The sequence below is a fragment of the Sinohyriopsis cumingii genome, chromosome 4 (assembly GCF_028554795.1).
Source record: "Sinohyriopsis cumingii isolate HCF-2022 chromosome 4, ASM2855479v2, whole genome shotgun sequence".
Lineage (NCBI taxonomy): Eukaryota > Metazoa > Mollusca > Bivalvia > Unionida > Unionidae > Sinohyriopsis > Sinohyriopsis cumingii.
The window spans coordinates 138,875,986-138,900,366 of NC_142964.1; the positions used below are offsets into that span (position 1 = coordinate 138,875,986).

The 24,381-nt window shown below is 34.1% G+C and overlaps 1 protein-coding gene across 1 annotated transcript in view; it reads right to left on the reverse strand.

Annotated features, from left to right (window-relative positions):
• Nucleotides 1–24,075, reverse strand: part of LOC149802178 (serine/threonine-protein kinase TBK1-like) — a 97,368-nt gene extending 73,293 nt beyond the window's left edge. Inside the window, exons 1-8 of the mRNA XM_089956594.1 lie at nt 23,971–24,075; nt 13,864–13,896; nt 12,430–12,569; nt 11,869–12,009; nt 10,846–10,975; nt 9,129–9,219; nt 7,647–7,737; nt 7,085–7,242 (exon numbers count right to left, since the gene is read on the reverse strand). Coding sequence (XP_089812720.1) covers nt 7,085–7,242; nt 7,647–7,737; nt 9,129–9,219; nt 10,846–10,975; nt 11,869–12,009; nt 12,430–12,569; nt 13,864–13,876 — 764 coding nt within the window. The 5' untranslated portion in view covers nt 13,877–13,896; nt 23,971–24,075. The remainder of the gene's footprint in view (nt 1–7,084; nt 7,243–7,646; nt 7,738–9,128; nt 9,220–10,845; nt 10,976–11,868; nt 12,010–12,429; nt 12,570–13,863; nt 13,897–23,970) is intronic.
• Nucleotides 24,076–24,381: the final 306 nt, after the last annotated feature.

Sequence of the window (24,381 nt, forward strand, 5' to 3'; positions counted from 1 at the left end):
AAGGTTTTGATTTGGTGTGGTGCTTTATGGCACAGCAACTTAAGTATATTATTTAGTGCTGGAGGCAACTGGAGTAAAGTGCCTTGCCCAAGGACACACAACAATAGCTGACCCTGGCTAGTCTGTTGTAGGATTTCAACCCATATCCTATTAGCTGCGAGTCGGGCAAGCTAACCACTGAGCCATAGCAGCTCCACTAGCCATCCAGGGGAAGTAGCAGTAATAAGATTTTTCATACAGCTGCTGTGATGGCCATAATGGACATCAGATTGGTACCATCTTCATTTTGCCCCAACTTGACACCAAAAGAAGTGTTTTAGTGAAAACCCTTTTGTTGATATGACCATGCAATAAGGAGAAGTATTGATAAGATTTTCAAGATGGCCACTGTAACAGTCACACTGGACATTAAATTGGCACCACTTTTCATTAAGGACCAACTAGTCATCTTTAGAAGTCTTCTGGTGGAAACCACATATCAATATAACTTTCCATTCTGAAGGAGTAATGATAACATGATTTTTAACATGTTTGTAATGGTGGCCATACTGGAAGTCCGATTGGACCCATGTTCAATTAGGATCAACTAACCATGGGATGAATGTGTGTAAAGTTTCATGGCAATCCTCCAGGTATGGACAACAGATGAGAAACCATTCCATAAGGCAAAAAGACAAGGAAAATTTTATAATTAAAGGGGAATTTATCGAAGTAAACAAAAAGGCTACAAAATACTTTCATCTCTGCATTTAACATTTGCATTCTGAATCAAATAAATGTAAATTTCTTATGTTTCTTCAAAAATACTTACCCAATCATATTAATATAGGATTACTCTCTACTACCTACAAAATCAAGCCTTCACTAATAATTGAAAAATGTCTTATGATACACACACATATATATATACAGGATAAGTCCCCTTGTTCCCCCTAGGCAGAAACCATTTTCCCAGATGTAAATAGTCTGACAGATGTTTATTTTGCAGGGAAGATTGGGAGGGATTTTTAATTAAAGTGACTGGGTAAGTATTTTCAGAGAAATATAATTTACTAAAACATTATTTTCTCTATCAAATACATCACCTGATCAAATTACACATGAGGAGATTAGGTAACTGGAAGAGGAAATGCTTGAGCAGCTAACATTGACCCGAGTCATCTTGCAGGAATCTAATGATTTTTCAAATGAAAGAACTAACTTGTAACGTTGATTTAGTACAAGTGATGACAATGTGTTTATACATGTGCACAGTAGATCCTGGTGGGATGCCTAACCTGGTTATTGCCTTGCAATCAAAAGTTTCCCTGGTGAATCCAGCAAAATTGACAAGTTCATGCCCTGGGCAGAGTTTGTGCTGCCATTCCCATCCTGCTTCAATGAAATGTTTTCTGCTGAAATTACTCATTTTCTTGCCAGTTTCAGTTGGCCATTTAGTTTAATACCAAGCAAGGCTCTTTTGAGCAGAAATTTTGCATGCCACAGGTTTGAACAAAGCTACTGCACTTCCATTCCCAACATTAGGAAGCCTTTAAAGTGTTGGATTGCACCAGCCAGCACCCTATGGACCGATCCCTACTGCAATCTGCCCAGTCAACCATTGCCCTTGCAAGTTCAGCTCTGAACTAAATTATTTAAATAAATATTGTCTAATGAGTATACAGCTTGATGGTATTAAGTGGCAAAAACAAGAGCATCTGCCTTAAACTGGGAAGTAATGAGGTGTGTAAGAAAAGCTGTGTTGGTGAGTATTGTGGTGTGCACATAGTGCAGTTTAGAGTCTACCCATGTTGGAAGTCTGGTACTGGAAAATGGACAGATCTATAGAATATGTGTGAATTTTGTACTGGTAATTATGGTAATCATGTAGCAAAAGAAATGAACAGACGAGTGAAAAGAGCAAAGACACATTTTAATAAAGTGATATGTGAGTGACTAACAAAAATGGACTGCATATATAAAAATTCTACTTGAAAGAAAGTGTGAATACTACATTTAATACTTTATATAAGCTCAAGATTATGTCTACTATCACTCATTTGAAGAAACTGTTCTGATGAGGACAGATAACCCAATGTGAATACGATCATGTGCTAGATCCACTACTGGTGGGTAGTGTCCATCAGCCAGCCCCACAAGTTCTGGCTCCAAAGCACAGGGTGGAGCCTCAGGTTCCACCCAAATGGCCAGATCAGGCTCCCAGATGCAATGCTGGGCCTCCAGCTGAATGGTCAGTTCATGTTTTCAGGTACAGTTCCAGCTCCTAAGTGTTAAGCTAAGCTGTCAGCAAGGCCAGCCTTTGTAGATTGGCAAGGCAGAGATGACACAATTGTGAAAGACTACCATGCACACACCAAAAAAGCACAGCCTCACAGCAAATGTTTTAACATTTTTTAATGTCATGGCACTTAGTGCACAGGACTTGTTGGCAGGGAGCCCAGTGAACCTGACAGCCAGAAGTTTAGCTTCCTGTTGATGGCACAGCTGGAGAAAACTACACTATGAATACAAAGAAGAAGTCAAGCCAGAAAGAATCATTATAACTAGTGAGTGAAGCAAACATTAAATAAGCTGAGCAGCTGTTTGCCAAACCCAATGCCACAATTCAATGGTACCTTAAAGAGTACATCTGCCAAAGCTTCAAATAGCATTTCATGACATGTATGACACAATCTGGGTATGTTGCAGAACCACCAGTGTCAAGTCCTAAGCAACATTCCAACACCATAGTTCATGCTGCTCGATCAGTTATCAATCCCAAGAACACCAATGCATTAACCCCGCATTATAAGAGGGTTTGTGAGTTACAGAGGGAGAGGTGTCTGGACACAGGACTGCATTACAAAACTTAGGGTTGTACAGAGATTGGGGCTTGCACTGTCAGCTGATGTGCCATCTGCTTTGTGACCTCCTCAATTTGTCCTCCAAATTGAATCCGAAAACCAAAAAGGAGGGATAGCAGGATTGCCACATGATGTGGATTCAGAGAAGACCACTGGAGTGAATCTTTTCTAATCAAGTCCAGGTTTTAAGAGGCCATTAGGATGTTCTCCTTGGTGTGGTAAGCAGCCCCACTGACCACTTTTGTGATATACCCTACCAAAACACAGGCATGATGGATTCCAACCTGTTTGTCTACATGAACTACCTCCAGATATGCCAGGTTGAGTCAGAAAGAAGTCAAAACTATGTTCTTGACCAACTTTGACTTGGTGCCAAACACTTGCCTATCCACCTCTTAAGAGTGTAAAGAAGATATACTGAATGCAGTAATATCTTTTTTATCGAAAAGAAGGCTTTCAAGTTACTGAGATTGCAAATTTTATGCAAAGGATGCCAGGTAATTTCTGCAATCTTTGACATATGTGGCAAGATTCAAAATGATGGATGATTGTCATCACTAAGTCCACTGAATCCAGGGCATTCTGACAGACACAAGATCCTAAATATTTCTCTGATCGCCGCCTTAAAACTAAATATTGTTCTTTCTATGGTTGGATCAGAATGTTCAGGCGTATCTGTGTCATCCGCATTGTCCACCCTTCTGTATGCTCGGTATCCAGGGACATGGCTATTAGTGGTAGTCAAATCAAGTCCAGCATGGAAAATACGGTGCTGCTGTGGAATGCTGGTCTGGCATGTCTGTTCAGCCAGGTTCTATGGCACTGAATGTGATTCCAATTTACCATGTATCCAAAAACTGGTCAGTCCAGCTGGTTGTCTGTACAGCCAAGCGGTCTCCTGGGCTGAATGGCAGGGACTGTTGACAGACATGTTGGCCTGCCAGCCAACTTGCCAGTCCAAGAGAACAGATTCATGACTGCCAAAACTGTAAATTGATTATCCAAATGGCTAGACTGGGCAGTTAGCAGCCAGGACAGTGTGCAGAAAATAATATCTTACTCATGGACCAGTCAGGCCTACAAAGTTGAAAGTAATTCTGCATGGTCATCTTTAACATTTCCAAATCGTCGCATGGGTGGGGATAGGGACTTGTACGCAGTGGGCTGCCTAACAATGTTTGCATCCAACTCACTTCCTCACATTCTTGACATAACAGCTTGTTGTAAAAAGTACATAATTTGCAATTCTAATACTTATTCAAACTGCTTATTATCAATCGTTTCCTAAGTCATAGTCACTGCTAGCGCTGTTTAAGGTATCTTCTTGGGTTTTAAGAACAGCATCTCCATATACCCCATAAAGCTGATTAAAGATTCTAAAGTTGGATGAATATTAAGAATTTCATATTTGGATGCTCTTTTTGTTTGCAGTTCTTTGATTTCCTTTTCAAAATGCTGGACCAGACATTTCTCCACAATGTACACATGCTACATGTGTGTGAAGAAATTACTTTGTTCAGGCCAGGTACATCTCATGGTTGTCTCCATGACTTTAAAGTATCAAGATTTCTTGCAATTGATTCATTTCTGTAATCAAACAGAGAGAAGGAAAAACAAACAAATACATACAGCAAATATACAAATTACTCAAACTGGTGAACTTGCATTACCGAGACAACCTAAGAAGTGTAATATAAATCTAATGTAACATTGCAAATCAATTACTTCAGTGAAAAACTGCATGTTAACAATCGATGTCACCTGGACAGTAACTGGTAGAAATTGCAGAAATAAATAAAAAAAATAATTCGCTGTGAATATTGCAATAATGTATGCACAATATACAACATTTTTACTTACTATACCAATGAAAATAAATGATGGATTGTCAAAATTAAGTACAAGTTTAATGGATTCCTGGAGGCACTAGTCACAGCTAGAGGCAAAAGTTTAAACTGGTTACATCTGGGATACCACTGACCACCCAGAAGGAACAAGAGAGCTAAACCCGAGTTCCTTCTTTTTATCTACATGATATAGAAAAAAAATTTACTGTCTATCTGAGAGGGCTGTATCCAAAGAAGCAAAGAGTAATCCTAATATAATATTAATGTAGTCAGGTAATGTATTTGATATAGAAATTAATACAAACAAGTCAAATGTTCTTCTCTGAAACAAGTTTTGAATTAGAAAACTGCTTTATGCTTTCCATAATTACAAACTAAAGGTGTCAATGGGTACCCGTTTACTCGGGTGTCTGCCCATTCATTATTATCCTGGTAAGAAAATTAGCTATAGGATACCTGTTCATGTTAAAAACGTTTCCAAGGTCAGATCAAAGAATATATCTGGGAATATCAGGAGCAAGCTAGACACAAAATAATGAGTACTGTTCGAGACTCGTGTCATGTGACATTGATCCCTCATAGCCCTCTATCCACTGATCTTTATATTGACGTGTGCAACCATATGGCTATGCACTTGAACAGTTTCCTTCTTTTCTATTTATAGCAACCGTACATGACATGTTTTGAAGTAAACTGATGGGTTTCTTTAATTTTGAAACCAGGTGTCATAGATTAATTATAGCTTTATACACATTCATGTAGCGGACCAGTCTATCTTGAAAAAACATGGCACCAAATATCATCAAGTGAAAAGGACTTAACTGATGTGACTCATGGATGTTATATGACTGAAAAATGTTAGAGAAGAGGGATTTTGTTAAACTGAAGAAAATGTTGCATCAGGAAAAGGACAAATCAATAGCGCCTTACAAATTCTGAAAGAGGAATTCTACAGTGATGTAATACAGCATTGAAAATTTGTGGACCTTGAGTGAAAGCTAAACATGTGATCTAGCCTAATCAAAGTGAATGTTGTGCATAAATTATTTCTTCATTTTGTTTTGTCTGTATTCTCGTACTAATCCACATGGATTTAGCTGATTTGTGACAAGAATCTTAACTAACTGCAGATTCAGGCAAGTAGCAGAAATAAATTTTTAAAAATGTACATTTCACATATGGTTTTCTGTAATTATGGCTTGTTATATATAAATCACTCTTTTATGCTCAGATTGCACTTTTTGCCACTCACATTTGTAATAATTACACTTATACCTCTCGAGGGGTGCGGATGGCATGTATGAACTTACAACAAAGCAGTTCAGGTTCACATTTAATATAATTTGAGAATCATCAGGTACCCGGTTGACTTTTTCTACAATTTTGACATCTCTATTACAGACTGCATGAAGAACCCAATCTAACAGTTTGCATTATACTTTGAGGCAGGAAAAGTATGTTTATTTATGTCATCTTGGCAGACTTTATTCAGCCAATGATAAGCCCACTGTCTACTGTCTAATTTTACACAATTCTGTCAACTCTTTACAAATGATACATGTAGGCAAAAGTGTAAACTGGTTACGTCTGGGATACTGCTGGCCACCTAGCAGGAACAAGAGAGTTAACCCATAAGAGTTCCTTCCCTTTATCTACGTGATATACATACAGAAAGACAAATTTGTCTTTCAGAGAGGGCTGGATTCAAGGAAACTAAGAGTAATCATAATATAGTCAAGTAATGTATTTGATGTAGAAATGAATACAAACAAGTTAAATGTTTCTTCTTTGAAATAAGTTTTGACTAAGCAAACTGCTTTTTGCTTTCTATAATAATAGATTCCATGAAGAGCCCAATCTAACAGTTTGCATCATATTCTGAGTCAACCAACGATTCATGATAAGCCCACTGTATACTATTTAATTGTACAGAATTTTGGCAACTCTTTACAACAGATATATGTATCTTTGTCTGAAAACAAGGCCATTCTAAACAAAGTGAAAAAATTATCATGCTTGCATCATGAGCATTTCATAGAAAATATACTGTACCATACATACAAAATTTCAATGCGTATGTCCAGTTATGTACGCTTAAATGCCTTGAAAAAATCTAATGCTAACAAATGATGTTGGTTGCTATTTTTGTGGCACTTTTATTATATTATTGGCTATATGGGGGTTCAATGACTTTCCCAAAGATAATGAAAAAGCAGCTTAATTAGACTGGCTGAGGCAGGTAACTAACCTGTGATCCCTGGATTACAAGTCTGCTGCTCTACCAACTAAGCTACTGCAGCTTCCCTAAATTGACAAATTGACAGACAGGCAGAACACAGAGAATATCCCCCTGCTTTTTGCAAAGGCAGGAATTGTAAAAAAAATAACTGATACATTGTTACTGGATCTTGCCGTCCTCCATATGGTTGAAAAGGAAGCTGTCCTGAGGCAACATGGTATATTGTAACTCCAAGGCTCCACAAATCCACAGTGGCATCGAAACTCTGAACTGCCCCTCCTCTTAAGACGGCCCTCTCAAACATCCCTGGATGCTGTAAAAACAAAATAATAGCAAACAATATTTGTGGAGAAAACAACCCCAAGCACAAATTCTCAACAAGGCTGCTGCTGATGGACCTCCATTAAGTGATAAACCCATGTTTTACCTATACTCTACAGGAAAGAGATGTAGAGATCAGAAACATAATTTTATTGAAATAATTTCTTCTAAACCTATGCTGATCAAACAAAATAGTGCACAAATATTTCAAAATAAGACCTACAAAAATTTGTAAAACCCAGAAATTTTGTAGATTTTTCAAATACATTGCTGAATTACACAAAATTTATAAAATTAACAAACAGAAGCTGAAAACCATAACAGAATTTTTTAAAGATTTAGTAAGGCAATTTTAAAAGTGGGATACAGCACAATGAAAATAAAATGTCAACTTACTAAATACTCTTCAGTGCCATAGATTGACATGTAAGTCTCATCATCGTGTAGTTCTCTAGCTGCACCAAAATCTGTTAGCTTGAAATTTGGCCTGTAGAAGGTAAAACATCAATAAAAATTTGTTTTGATGTAGCAACAGTTTATGAACAACCCTCTCGTATCTTTTATTTTATGTACAGTACTGGCATCCTACCAGTTTTCATCAATAACCGTTTCTCATCAGACATGCAATCTAAAATCTGTACTATGTGTATTAATTACTGGGTGCTTTCAAAGTAAGTTTCAAGAACAACAATTGACATGTACTCAAACATGTTTATTTAAAAAAGTAAGCATGAATTACAATAAATTCTTGTTGACGTTACTCCACAAAGTGTAGCATGTACTGAACTCATGTATGCACAACAGAATGCCAATAAGGGGAAATAATCATTAACCATTATTTTAATATTTGTGTATATTATGTATGGCTAAACAAATAATTGCATCTAATGAATTAAATAATGTTTAGGTACTGCATTTATGCTATGGATAAAGTCAACTTAACATTTTTGTCTCTGTTCCATCTGTTTGGGAAAATCTGGACAGACATTAATGAAAGCTGCAATGTAATTTCTACAGCAACTGTACATCTTGAAATGATTCTCATTATCAATATATTAATGTACATGGAAATGCAATTACTAAAATAAAACAAAGCTCACAAATATGTTACAGCCCCACAAACGTGGATGACAAAAACTGGTTCAGCAGGGCAAGAACCTATGCTCCATTCAGACCAATATTTCGAAGTTATATACAATAAAATAATTTAGAGAGAAAATTCTTTTTGAGATATAAATAAACTAACTTTAATGCTGACATATATAAAATATACTGACAAATAATGTTAAAAATTGAAATTTAGTTTTTATTATTGATTAAAATTGTTAAGATGCCATTAGAACTCTGACACATTTTGGTCTGACTGAATAAGTATGAAAAATTGGTAGTATAAATTAATATGGTTCAATATATAAAGTCATTTTTGCAAAGTGCGCCCAAATGTTTGCACAGAGGCAACAAATTCCACCATATTTTCTTTGAATTATTAAAACTGGTTTATTTCAAACTTTTGGAGATTCTTCTATATATGTATTAATATTTATATAACTTTGCTCTATCTTAATTGGATAGAACACTAAATCTGACTTTGCCAAAACCCATGCTATAAGATTCCAAAAGGCTTACACTTAGTTCACCTCATATCTATTTGCCACTTTCCAATAACTTAAACACAATTCTGATCTAAGATGCATCCCTCATAACTTCTCCATAAAAAGACATCTCCATCAACCATTTTACCTGTTTGTCTGTCCCTACTTCTCCATTACATAACTACACAAAAGCACATCAATGAATATTCTGGTTTTTTTCTAAAATGAGTCTTTCATATGTTTAAGCTCTTCTCACATTACTCAGATTAAGTACATTTGCACTAACCTTCCATCTTCTCCTATGAATCTCATAATATTTCCTGGTTTAATGTCCCGGTGTATGAAACCTTTCTGTCTAATATAGAACATACCTTCAGCTGGAAAAAGAATGGTCATTTCAAAATATTTAAGGGGAATTCAGTTAGGTAAATGTCTCTTCATACTCATTATGTGGCAAATTTTGAATATGTTGCTAGATTCAAAAGCTGCACAACCAAAACTTGAAAACTGCTATAAATGCATGAAAATCTAATTAGGTGATCGATTTTAGCATACAAACATGCAGATCAAATTTTACTTGTCTATCTGATGTGATTTTTAAAAAAATTGTGCTAATGAATTTGTTGTTTAACTAAATAGCTCCAAAAGCTTCAAACAATATAGAAATAAAAATCAAATGATGTCATCAGATCATCAGCATATTAATACAAATACACCTGTTAAATTTCATTTGTCTATCTCAAGTAGTTTTTGCTTAATTGTGCATACAAGGCTTTGTCCAAAAAGTCAAAGTTTCAAAAGGTGTGAAAATCTGGACAACTGTTGTAATAGTCTGAAAATGTAATCCGGTCTTCTACCATGACCATGATATACCATGCAAAATTTCATGACTCTGAGTTCATTCTTACCAAAATATTTTTAGGGAGGACATATGTATGGACAAAAGCAAAGCAATATGCCACCTGATATCATGGTGGAGGCACAATAATGAACAGAAATTGGTTCAAATCTATTTATAAATAATTATTTGCAAACTTTATGCATATTCTACCTGCCAATCACTCTCTACATTTAGGCTTTCCATTGCAATTTATTTTGGTTTCTCAAGGCATAATGGATGCACTGAATCTGTGAAATAACTCTACCATCTCAACTGAGAAAGTATTAAGTTCTTAAATACTCAGATAAAGAAGAATAATTCTGATGTGACAAAAATGGTTTACATTTAATGGATTATGCAATTATATGGTGTCTGTGCATATTATATGCAAATACAGTAGTCCCAATTTTCAACTGCTTATCAGGGCATATCAAACAATTTGACAACAAGTTCCATATAGAAGCACAAATATTTTAAAATTTTAAATGGATATTCATCTTTTGCAGATATTATAATAATTTGTATATGGTAAGAAACCACTGTAGTATTTATGTATACATGATCAAATCAACTGGTTTGATGTTTGGGATTTTTTAAAGTCATGTATACTTCAACACTGTAGTTGGACTTACTGATGAAGTACAAGTACAGCTGCATGATTGTTGACAATCTTATTTCTGTTGCACAAAGCTCCTTTAATGCAGATAATTTGTAAATAATATCCTGAAACTTCCCCTATATTACCATTTTATATTACAGAATTAATTAATATTACTATTTTATATTACAGAATTACTTATTATTACTATTTTATATTACAAAATTAATTATTATTACTATTTTATATTACAGAATTAATTATTATTACTATTTTATATTACAGAATTAACTATTATTAATATGGATATCTAAAACAAAAAAAAAATACACCTCTCAAAAAAATCAAGCAGCCTTAACACCTGCCTTTCAATGAATAATAAATTAAATATAAATTTTAAGATGATATAATAATAATTTGCCTGTACTAAATTAAATATATAGCCCACTCATACCTACTGTAGCTGTGAAAATTACCTTGGCAACACAAATCAGGCCATAATGCTATCTGTGATAAAGTACATACCAATGTCTTTGAGAAAAATGAGGAACTCTGATTCTGTGAAGCCATAGAGATTTTGTGGCTGTTCTAAACATGTATAGAGACTTCCTCCTGAGCAGAATTCTGTGACAAGAACCTCTTGACCAGTAACAAACTGAAGAAAATAAAAGGAATTTCTTGGTAACATGACTTATTCTGCAAGTTGGTCATGTTTGACTTTACTAGTAAAGAATCACATAATTTGTCGACTCTTCGAGTTATTTAAAACAGATATAAAAAACCACCCCACCCACTAGCCTTTCCCTAATGTGATGGATTTAACTTCTAAAACTGCTATGAGTATCTGCATACCACCATCAGTAATATCCCATAGTCTGAAGTCTATATCTTAGTGTATGAGAAACTGGACGACACTTCTCACAAATGTACATATTGCTGACAAGCACAATATCATAATCCCATCATTTCTTCTAAATGCATGCAAGTTATGAAATTAACTTGTTTTACACATTCTTACTATCCAGGTTAATACTATCCATGCAACCATATATCAATAGACCCTTCAAGACAATTATGTACACTGCAATGTACTTAGTAACAGGCACAAAATCTAAGGAAGGAATGGAAATGCAGGGTGGAAATCCAGTCATTATCTTGTGCACTAGTGTTTACCCTGGATAGCAAGAACAGAGTGCTACACAATGCCTATTTTGACAAGTGCCCTGATGCCCTTACAGTGGTAACTGCAACGTTTACTTGCAACTGTTATTTTAATAATTACTTATATAGACAGAATATGTTATGTGCTGCATTAGTATATGTTGGTTGTCATTTTTTTGCATACAGAATACACTTTAATCCTCTAAAAGAGGTATACCAGTATCTTTGAGACCTGTCCCTTCCCCAAACCCACATCCAAAACTATTCACTCTACTTCTTACACCAATCAGCCATCTACAAGTAATTATCTTCTATTTTAAGTCTGATGCTTCTATTCAACACAGTAATAAAAGTACATACTGGTAGGTATAAGAATCTATATTTTACCTCTCTTTCCAATCCTAGAAATTTTACAATATTTTTGTGACTCAGTAAAGATAAAGATTCCACTTCTCGCTTCCTGGCAACATCTAAATGTCTTGATGCCGAATCATGAAACACTTTTACAGCCACTATATCACCAGAGATCTATTAAATAAAAGATTAAGTGATACTCAGATTAACAGATTTGGTTCATAATCGATTAATGAACAAAAACATATTTGCCGACACCATAGAGATATTCAAGAAAAGTTGAACTCGCTTATTTTAGCAAATGATTTCCATTTTCATGCTATATTGCTAGGTACTTATAAGATTTTCATGATAAATGCTATTAACCGATTCCATAGCCAGTTGCTAGATTTTAAGGTAATAAACTGGGTAAACCAGCTAATGTATGAAAACAAAATTTCAACCACCTCTACAAACTTTTTAACATGTGTATTTTTAACTGAAAAGAGTCATTTTTATATCTAAAACCTATTCTGCATTATGCATGTTACTGCACACACAGAACAATGCCACATAAAACAATCACTTATTAACATTTTAACTGCAACCACTTGCCTTGTGCCTTCCATAATACACTAATGCAGTTGCTCCTTTACCGAGGATATCAGCAGTGTTCCAAATGAATGACTCTGATTGCTGTAGCGTGCCTGTCTTAAAGTTTACATTTGGAGAGTTGCTGATCCCGGAAGGCCATTCTACAAAGGCAAAAAGTGAACCAAATTAATGTAAAGTACTTTAATAATTCCAGATATGTGAAAGTTATTGTCTAGAAGAACTTTCTTGGTGGAAACTTCAACTTATAACTTGTCCTAATGGAGGATGAGCTATTCCTCAAGCATGGGTTTGTCATGAAAGAATTGTGGTAATCAGAGAAGTATTACATAGTTTTACACATGCTCACCTTGCTTTAAAATTACCAAACTTACTTGCAGCAATAGTCGGTAATCTCAACTTTACAATCAAAACATAAAACATGACTTTCATAAAGGAGAATGCCCAACTATATCCATCCAAATTTGCTAAAATTGTGTAAAATCAGGGTTTTTCTTTATGAAAATAATTGCACAACATACCATATATGCAACACCTAGCCATGTTAACATTACACAATTTCTACACTGTGAGTGCATATGGTATTGAGGGTACAGGCACCCTGGTATGAATCTGACAGCAGACGTAAAGGCAATGTGCTTTTCTTTTGTCTCATCCCTTTCTAAAAAACTGATTTCTAAGCTAGACGGGAATAACTTGAAGCCTTAATTGCTGAGACCTGCATGGAATCTGGTAAAGAATGTTTGAATTACACTGGGAATTTGTATCAAAGATTAAATATCTACAAAAAACTGGATAAGATATTTGGAATTAATTACAGTTAGAAAATGCAGAATTAAGAAGTAAATTATACCCATGACCCACTCATGCTTGTCAAACCTTTGTTACACTTGTGGTAAAGATGTAATTAAATAATGTTTTCACCTATGTCACAAACACATTAAGGAAATCTGTCCAACTGAAAGCTTTTTCTCCGGGACAATGGAGTAAATTACTTCAAGGATGAAAACTTTGTAAACTGAAACACAACTGTGTGCATAAAATATTATTTATAAAATGGTAGTGCAAAACCTTGCCGTGTCCTAGTTGCCAGGCCAGCTAGTGGTCCTGTGTGTGTGTGTATTTGTTCCAACTATGATATAATGTATAATGTTTCATCAAAAATACTCTAACATATCACTGTAGCCCACCTCTTACCCTTCAAAGAAACCACAGGCATGTGAGCATAAAAAATTATACCTCTGTAAGAATGGTTACTAGATGTTAGTTTAGTGAATTTCTACACAGCTGGTTAGGAAGGGACAGCGGTACAGACTGACAGACAAATGGACAGATCTTTGACAGAGACTGATGCAACATTTATGTTGTTAAATTGTGAGAATGATATATCTTAACATTATAATACCCATAAATATGAATGCCAAACAATTTACATACCTGCTGCTGACATGGCTTAGCAGCCTGCTTTACCTATAATAACAAATGGAATTTTGTTGTTCAGAAAAAAAAGCAAATATATTTTATATTACCTAATATCACAGCACAGCACTGTCAAATTTGCATAATTCAAATAGGTAACTAAGATTAAATTTATTTATTGCTAATTTGTACTTATTTCTGTAATTACTAAAAATACATTACATACAACCTTTCACAGAGACCATCCATTCAACTATCATCTCTCACATCTTATCTGTGCCGAACTTTTCTCAGCCCTTATTTAGCCCTTAATATTCTGAACTTTCTCAAACTTCTTTAGACTGACAAATTTGTTCCATCCTGCAGGTGGTTGGTGATGAAAGATTGTGCAATGGACATATGTATGTACACAATACTACAAATACAGACGTCTATACACAATACAACCTTGTATACACAAAATGCTACAGATGTATACACATAATGCCACAGATGTCAACACATAATACTACTGATATAAATACATAATACTACAGATTTACACTCATAATACTACAGATTTACACTCATAATGCCAGATGACAACACATAATACTACAGATTATGCACATAATACCATGATGTATACATGTAAAACTACAGATGCATACATACAGAACTATAACTCTATACACACAATACAACATATACAAAAGTTTACACATAACACTACAGATGTATAAAATTGTCTACAGATAATACTACAAATGTATATGGGGCCCCGAGTGGCCGAGTGGTCTAAAGCGCTCCCCATCATGGATCACTGCCATCTCACCTCTGTCTGCGTGGGTTCGAGTCTCGGGCTCGGCCAATGTGGATATGTGAGAAAGCTTGCTGGTAGCTTCTCGTGGGTCGGTGGTTGTTTCCAGGGTTTAAAACTCCACCATTAATACTGGCCGCCATGCATAGCCTATCTTGTGCTGAAAAATGGCATTAAACCCTATAACAACAACAACAAGTGTATACAATTGTCTACACATAACACTACAGATGTATACACATGTCTACACATAATACTATAGATGTCTACACATACTACTACAGATGTATACAATTGTCTACACATAACACTACAGATGTATACACATGTCTACACATAATACTACAAATGTATACAATTGTCTACACATAATACTACAGATGTATACAATTGTCTACACATACTACTACAGATGTATACAATTGTCTACACATAACACTACAGATGTATACACATGTCTACACATAATACTACAGATGTATACAATTGTCTACACATAATACTACAGATGTATACAATTGTCTACACATAATACTACAGATGTATACACATGTCTACACATATCATAGATGCATACAATTGTCTACACATAATACTATAGTTGTCTACACCTAATACTACAGATGTAAACAACTGTCTACACAAAATACTACAGATGTATACAATTGTCCACACCTAATACTATAGATGTCTACACATAATACTAGAGATGTATACAACTGTCTACACATAATACTACAGATGTATACACATGTCTACACATAATACTATAGATGTCTACACATAATACTACAGATGTATACAGTTGTTTACACATAATACTACAGATATATACACGTCTACACATAATAATATAGATGTCTACACATAATATCAAAGATGCTATATAAATTTTATTATTTAACAAATGTAAAGGAACAAGACAATGTCACAAAAAGTTGGTCAGGACAATCCTTTTAATTATGTGATGAAAAGCATCTTGACATAAATATTAATGCAAATAAGTAAATAAATAAAGCCCTGGGAGATTCTGTATATAGTTAGTTACATGCAATAAGAGAATGAACATATGAATATATATATATACACACACACACACACATATATATATATATATATATATATATATATATATATATATATATATATATATATATATGTGTGTGTATATATATATATGTGTGTATATATATATATATATATATATATATATATATATATATATATATATATATATATATATATATATATATATATATATTTATATTGGTGATAAACATTATCCTCAAAGTTAGTGAATTACATGTACATGTAGGTGTCTGATTTTCAAAAGAATTAACTTGAGTACATAAACATGCTAATATTTAATGCAAAATCTGAGATAAAAATGCAGTCTACAGTGTATAATACGGTGATTGAGATAAAAATGCAGTCCAGTGAATAATAGGGTGAGATAACATGCAGTCCACAGTGTATAATAGGGTGAGATAAAATGCAGTCCACAGTGTATAATAGGGTGAGATAACATGCAGTCCACAGTGTATAATAGGGTGATAAAATGCAGTCCACAGTGTATAATAGGGTAAAAGTGATATAAAAATTCTGAAGATCACATTTACATATAAACAAAACTAGAAACATCATTTGATTAATGACGAAGTTCCCTCAAGTAACTTACAAATGTCAATCAATTGTCGTTTATTTGAAATTCCAATGATGAATTGCTGACCACACTCAAGATGGTCTGTTTGTGAACCAGTAGCCCAAGTGGGCCTGAGATCACACATCTAACTAATAGCTATCTACAACAAGAATGCAGAAGCTGTTGGCCAAACAAACTTGGGTAAGTAGGGTGCTTCCTATCACCATTTCTTTAAATTCTGTTGATTGGATATGAAAACAGTTGTTTGAAGGTTTTACTATTTTTGTATCTTCATCCAAACTTGGTGACAGGCTAGTATAATTTGAAACACAGTTCATATACCTGAAAGCTTTCTGAACATTTTGGCTAAATTCTATATAAAATAAGCAGCTTCTGAGAAAAGTAATTTAAAGATTATCTCCCTTTTAAGAGTGGCAGCTTATTAGATGGTGCACCAACCTCATTTTTCAAAAGCCTTCCATCGAAGAAGCTTTCTGTCACAAGTATTAAAAGTTTGCGGTTTATTTTTTTAAAAAAGCTGTTTATCAGTGAGAAATTATATTTGTAACGTTAGATCAGCATCAAATGTAGTAACTTCATGTCAGAATGCTATCAACTTTCTTTAGTAAAACTCTAATAAATGAGAGATTTTTGAGGTGCCATTTCAAGGCTTATCTGTTCTGTAATTGACAATTCAGGTGAAAACACCTCTTTATTTGAAAATGGGGCAATTTTCTAAGCAATGGGGACAATTCATCAAATAAACAATGTGGGGACTTGCAAATACATGTATTGGGCACAATTTCTAGACATTCGGCTGATTTTCCAGTTCAACTTTTGAAGAAACAAGCAGGAATTACAAAAATGCACTTCTTAGTATAAACCCAGATTACGGCAAGGACGCTGACTGAAACTGTTCCAGTGGTTTTACAAAAGTTGAAAATAGCAAATGTTGATGGACGACACAACACCCAGGGTAGAGGACCATACCTTGAGCTCACTGCATCATTATTTCTATATTTGTACATGTTACCCATCATAAAACATCACTTCCTTTGAGTTAGGATGCTAAGCTTTTCTGGTGTAGCACTCCTCACGATGTCACCTCTGTGTGTGTGGGTTCGAGTCTAGGATTCAGCCAATGTGGGTATTGTGAGAAAGCTTGCCAGTAGCTTCTCATGGATCAGTGGTTCCTCCCAGGGTTTTCCCGGGTTCTTCCTCCACCATTAATACTGGCCGCCATGCATAGCCTATAGTGTGCTGAAAAATGGTATTAAACCCCACAATAACTCCTCACAATGCATACACATCTTATTAGGTATCATGACTGTACAAGTGTCTGAGAAACTGACCTGAACAAAAAAAGTATATGTGATTAGTAGAGCATGAAAAGTAGGGCGGTGATCATTCTAATATACTGGAGTACCACTTCTCATGCTACAAGCACAATGAACATCCATGAATGAAAAGGCAACAGTATATGAGAATACTGACTTAAACATCAAGGTGTACATTTGCCAATGCCTATGATGACCCACCTAAGATGAAAAGTGCACATGACCAATGGTACATAAAATGTTTCTCTTAGTAACCTATTTTTGGTATTGTGGTTTAGCACTCTTCTGGATTCATACATCCATTTAATGACTGTACAAGTGTCCTAACATAAACATAAAAAATGGACATTAACAATAGAGCATACAAAGTAGGTCTCAATCACCACTTTTGGTATAGTGGTGTTTGTACTCCTCTGCATGCATGCACAGATCGAATTTCATGACTGTAAAAGAAGCAGTGTCCAAGAAAATGACAAATGTAAAAAGCTGTGCATGATCACTATGTCTGAAGTCTTATACATTTATGTAAAAAGCTGTGCATGATCACTGTCTGAAGTCTTATAATGAAGGAGTACTGTACATTTATGTAAAAAACTGAATGATGCAGGTACCTCTAAGTTGAAAAATCTATCTTGATTAAGATTTAATAAAGTGTATATCGTGTCTTTTTTCATGTATAATCTATTATTTCTTTCATGTGTAGAAATAATTCTACATAAAATATACTAACTTATAACTTTTATAAGTTTCATCTATTATCTTACACAGACCAACTAAGTCATTTTTGCTACAATTACTCACTCAACAAATGAAAGCCTGTCAAGGTATTTATCAATTAATATTTATTATTTATTACCAGAGCCACAAAAACAATAGATACATGATCTCTCACATGATTGTCTTGATTGGAAACTACATTATTTATTGGTAACAAGTTTACACACTAGGCTCTCTTAAGTAGTTTCAATTGCACATGTTTCATAGAATTGTACTTACATTATAAATGTTCTTTTACACCAAAACAAAGAATTGGACAAGAGAATTTATTTTCTTATTGTAGAGAAATCGAAGAATTAGTTTTGCATTTTATTGCTACGACTGCACAATGGTTTTTAAAAAATACAAAAATCTGCTCAGGTGTATGAAAAATAAATGCATACACATGGTATATTTTAACTTCACTGCAATACAATATTAGGAAAAAACAAAAAAGATTTGACGAAATTGTAAACCGAATTTTACTCTTAGGAAGAATACATATTTAAATTACACATTCACAATAAAGTACCAAACTTGGAAACATTTAACAAGGAACTATAATATCAGTACAAATTAGAGAAGTATACAGCCTACAGAAATTCCATCAAAGATAGGAAGCATATAAAAATTTAACTGATTTATCATTATTGTTCTGATTCATTTGAAAGTTTTAGTGTGTAAAACATCATGCATCTACCAGGTAAATACAAGATATGTGGGACTATATTCAGTGTTGGCTGATATCTTTCAGGGACTAAAATATGTGACAAAAATAAAGAGTTATTACTAATACTACGAGTATTAAATGTATACCATATTTTCTCTATCTCACATCAGTTATTATCCATTTAAATTTCCTTCCTCCTGTACTATGTTCTTTTTTTCTTCCCAAAACAGCCAAAAACTGATAATGATCAATATATTCAACTGACGGTTTAGATATGTGACAGATTCAAATTCTCTGTAAGGTAGTCTGTGGCTACCCATATGCAAGGTTTATTAAAATAATTATCTTTTATTTGATTCTACTGACTCATCAGGTATGACAAAATGTTAGGATACAAACAATTACACAATACAAACAGTGTCATAAGAGTACCAGTTCAAAACCTTTATACTGTGAACAATAACAAAGCTAAATTAAAAGTTAAACAGCTTAACTTTTAAACTATTCTAAAAAAAGCAATCTAAAAAAGGTTAAAAAACAATGATCTGAATATATTATAGACAAAATCTATCAAACATCCAAAAAAGTTAAAAAAACATGTATAAAGCCAAAAGAATTCTCAATATCAGACCTTAAATAGTGGAAGCATAATGTCATACCATGGTTCATCTGAATTCATCCTATCAAGATAGCAATCCCCTCCTGAACAGTTCTAAACCAAAACAAAATGATATGAATGTTGACAATGCTTCATTAAAGCCAAATCTCTTCCCTACTGGAATCATGGTGGCTCAATGGTTAGTATGTTGATCACATGACCGAAAGAGTGCAGATTTGTATCCTTACAACAGATCTGCCAGGGCCGGCTATTGTTCTGCATCCTCGGGCAAGGCATTTTACTGATTGCCTTGGAACTAAATAACCAAGTGTGTTGGTGTACCATAAAGCACCAAATAAACAATTCAACTCATCTGTATTAAATTAATAAAACTACTAAGAATCAGAAATGAGGGGTGGGGTGTCAACACATATAAGGTATTAATCTGGTTCATAATTACAATTTTTTATATTACAATGATTAAGTGCATTGTTTAGTAAATTATATCCCAGTGAAAAATAATCTCCATAAATGAATTAAAACTAAAATGTTTTCATAGGTATAGATAGTATCTAGGCAAAATCTGCATCTTCCAAAATCTTGTTGTCTGCTAACAGTATATTTTACAAGTGTGTGTGTGTATATATATATATATATATATATATATATATATATATATATATATATATATATGTATGTATGTATGTGTGTGTGTGTGTGTGTAGTGAACAATGGAGAGGGTGTGATCTTAGATATACATATCTTATGTTCAGTACAAGTTTACAATATGTGGTATGAAATATGGTGTCTAATACATGTATCTACATTACTAGCTCCCAGAAATATTAGTTTGAATCCAAAGAATTAACTCTTTGTCACTAATGTGATGAAAAAGACAAATTAATTTTAAAGGACAAGGCAAATTGATTGCAACCATAAAATATTTGCAGTATTACCAAATTCCATGCACAACATACATCTTAGAGTTGTTCCATCACCACTAACAGGGCTCACAGGGACCCTGAGCTTCTGGATCAATACACATGAAATTCTCAAAAGTATGTGCTGTTACTCTCTGTAATGTATCTGCATGATATGCCCCAATTTCCCCCGGGGCACTTCCTCTTTTCATATTCTGGTCTGCATGACCAATCTGCACAAAACCTAAAGGCTAGACTTAAATAAACAGGCAAGAAGGCCATGTGATTAATTAACAATTAATCCTTATAATCACAATTATCTGGTGAAAAAGACTGCCCCTTCTACATACTTTAGATAAACCATTTTCAATAAAGCATGATCATAATTCACATTTTTATATACAGAACAGTGTAATGCCAGGTGTTTACTCATGTAAGTATCTTCAGTAGGAATGGATATGCTTTTTACTTGCAGAGAAAACTACACAACCTTCCCAGTTATCATTCTTGGGATTCAAACTGACTCTTGACAAGTTTTATTGCCGAGGCTTATTTTGTTTAGTATTGTTGTGGGGTAAAAAGAAATTTATTATAAATTAATAATGTATAATGCTTAAACTTAACATTCTTTTTACTGAAAAAATGTTTTCTATTTAGTATGTTCATTAATAGCAAAGAATTCAATCCCAATATTATTAAAATAATGAGCACATATTTTTCATTTTCCTTTCTCTCCTTTCCACAATAAGGGACTCCCAAGTTTATGACTGGGACTCTTGAGTTTCATGAGTAATGAGTCCATGACTATTAATCCTGTAATTCTGATGAGTCATGCACTAATGTAAGCAAGTAATGATTGCTAGAATATCTGTACTTGTTTAAAAGGAAAACAACTTTGCTCGGAAAAATAAATATCTTTGCAGCTAAGAAAATTAATATTTTTAACATGACTAAACCCACCCATCACTCAACCCCATATCATTCCATACATATAAACATGGTGAGTGCACAAGCTTCAGTGCTTGATCTGTACAGCAAAGGTGACCTGTGAATGACCTTACACTAACAGACTGTGACATAACAGTGCATGCCAACACAATATATCATACTTAATATCATGATACCATATCATAGCATGCCCTTATTGGCCTTTAAGAACAAATCATTTGTACAAATTAAGCAGTAATGATCAAAACAAGATTTAACCATCTGAATGGGAACAATGACCTTTCACAAGCTATGATATGGCTTGTAGTACGCTGTGTAGCTCTCAAGCATTGTATTTATACCAAAACTCAGTTTGGCCACATACAATCTCAAGGATACTGCAAGATGATCTTATACTGGTACATACTGTTTACTGAAGCCAAATCTCACACCTCTTTCACTGATTCTTATACTGGCACATAATGTTTATTGAAGCCAAATCTCACACCTCTTTCACTGATTCTTATACTGGCACATAATGTTTATTGAAGCCAAATCTCACACCTCTTTCACTGATTCTTATACTGGCACATAATGTTTATTGAAGCCAAATCTCACACCTCTTTCACTGATTCTTATACTGGTACATAATGTTTACTGAAGCCAAATCTCACACCACTTTTACTGATTCTTATACTGGTACATAATGTTTACTGAAGCCAAATATCACACCACTTTCACTGATTCTTATACTGGTACATAATGTTTATTGAAGCCAAATCTCACACCTCTTTCACTGATGAAATAAAAGGAAAAACAAAATCGAAGGCAAATAAATAATTTGCTTACAGAATTTTCAGCATTTTTGTTTTCAGATCATAAGACCATGTCCCCTACTTAGTAAATATAATGATCTTATAATTCGACAAAGATTTTTGGGATGGAGCAAAACAGTAAAAATCTTCAAAACAAGCTTGGGTAAAAGTGCATCTTTAAACATGGGCTTATCATGGAAAAATATGGTACATAGATAAATGTATACATCTCAAATTAATATTTGATAATATTAAATAAAGGAATGACAATGAAAAAAATATCACCAATGACTAAGGTAATGACAATAAATACATGTTTATACATACAAACAACCTGGTTATTTCCTTTCCTGCCTCTAGATTGTATAAAAATCATTCTGGAACTCTCCATAGCATATATTATATTATTTCCAAATAATTAGTCATTACTATTTAAAGAACTACTGAAATAGATCTTGTTAAAAATATTCCAGTATAATTAGCATTAATCATTCACATATACTATTAACATTTAACAACTTTAAACAAATGTATCTTTCTTTAAAAATGCGCAGTTTTATATGGATGCTTTGTATCTATTTTGATTGTTATCTTTCAAAAAACTTTATTCCTCTCTTCGATAATTTTATAATTTACGTGAAAATTGTCCACTTATGGCCGAGTTTGTCCAACAAAGTAAGACTTTCACCTTGATATTTATGTTCTGTGGGTTGCACCAAAACAACAAACATCGTGTGAAAATCTTACATTTTTCTAGTGGCTGAGTAGTTAGACCAACAAGATGTTCTCCACCTTTTTTTTTTTTTTATTTTGACTGGCGGCAGTCAAAAAAAAAAAAAGGTAGAGAACATCTTGTTGGTCTAGCTGAGAAGTTTGATATTCTTGGTCCGAAATGAGAATAATCAGAGATACTTTTGTCACTAGGCGTCATGTGCCTTTATCTTTTAGGATATCAAATACGCTCCATATTTATTTATTTTACAAAGATGTACGACTGGGACCCAGTTTGCTTTGAAAAGAAACAACAATAAACAGCAATACAAATACATTTTGTTTTGTTCATCCCCACGTGTCGCTCAATCAACTATCTAGTAACTACTATCTACGTGATTACGCAACACGAGGTCAATCGTATGGATCATGCCTAATATTAATCACAACTGAACTCGGTCATTTCCGATACATCGAGAAATAACCTCGAAAGAGTTGTAGGAATACACATTAATTTTTATGTGATTGGATTCGCCTCGGGCGGAGTACAATCGCGTTAAATAGAAAAGCAAAGACCGAGAACTCCGAATAAAGCTGGAATTTCCCTAATCAGTCCATAGAACAAAAATAGTGTTATTTCGTAACACAAAAAACCGGGATCCCGGAATATAGTGCAAGTGGGGAAGGTTGCAAATATCTACATTTTTGTGTCTAGAGCTTGCATAAGAACGTAGCAATTTATAGCATATTATTAAATAAAGTAGAAACTGCAGTTTATCATATTTGAAGTGGGGTTTTTGTTAGCAAACAATACAAAAGGCCATGTATGTTTAAGCTGCATGTACCACAGCGTCTTAATTAGAAACGATTCATTTAAAGATGCTATTTATTCTGACCGTAATAAGGTTACCAAAATATTCATGTGCAACTCAATATGCATATATACTTACATTTCGACAACAAATATGCTGCATTTCGAGCAGTCTGCATCAACGATAGCAAGCGTCTCTGCTAAGGGTCTCGAGCTATTTTACTGGACAAAAAAATGTCTCGGAAGGGAACGCACAGAACAGTGACGTATTCCACTACACAAGCGCACAGAATCGTGACGTATTCCACCACACACCTCCGCGTCTTTACCCCTCAAAAATAGTTCCAAACATATTACCTTTTTCTTCTCTTTTGTCTTTTTTTTAGTTTGTTTGTTTTTATGGCTTGCTAAGGTCAGTTTAATATATTGTCTTGATTTAAATTTAAACCAGCAAAATTCTTGGTAAAATGTGTTTACACGTTTTGGCATAATGGATAGTTAGCCATTCTGTTTTTATGTGGAGACCCTGGGTCGTGCGTTACGTTTCGGT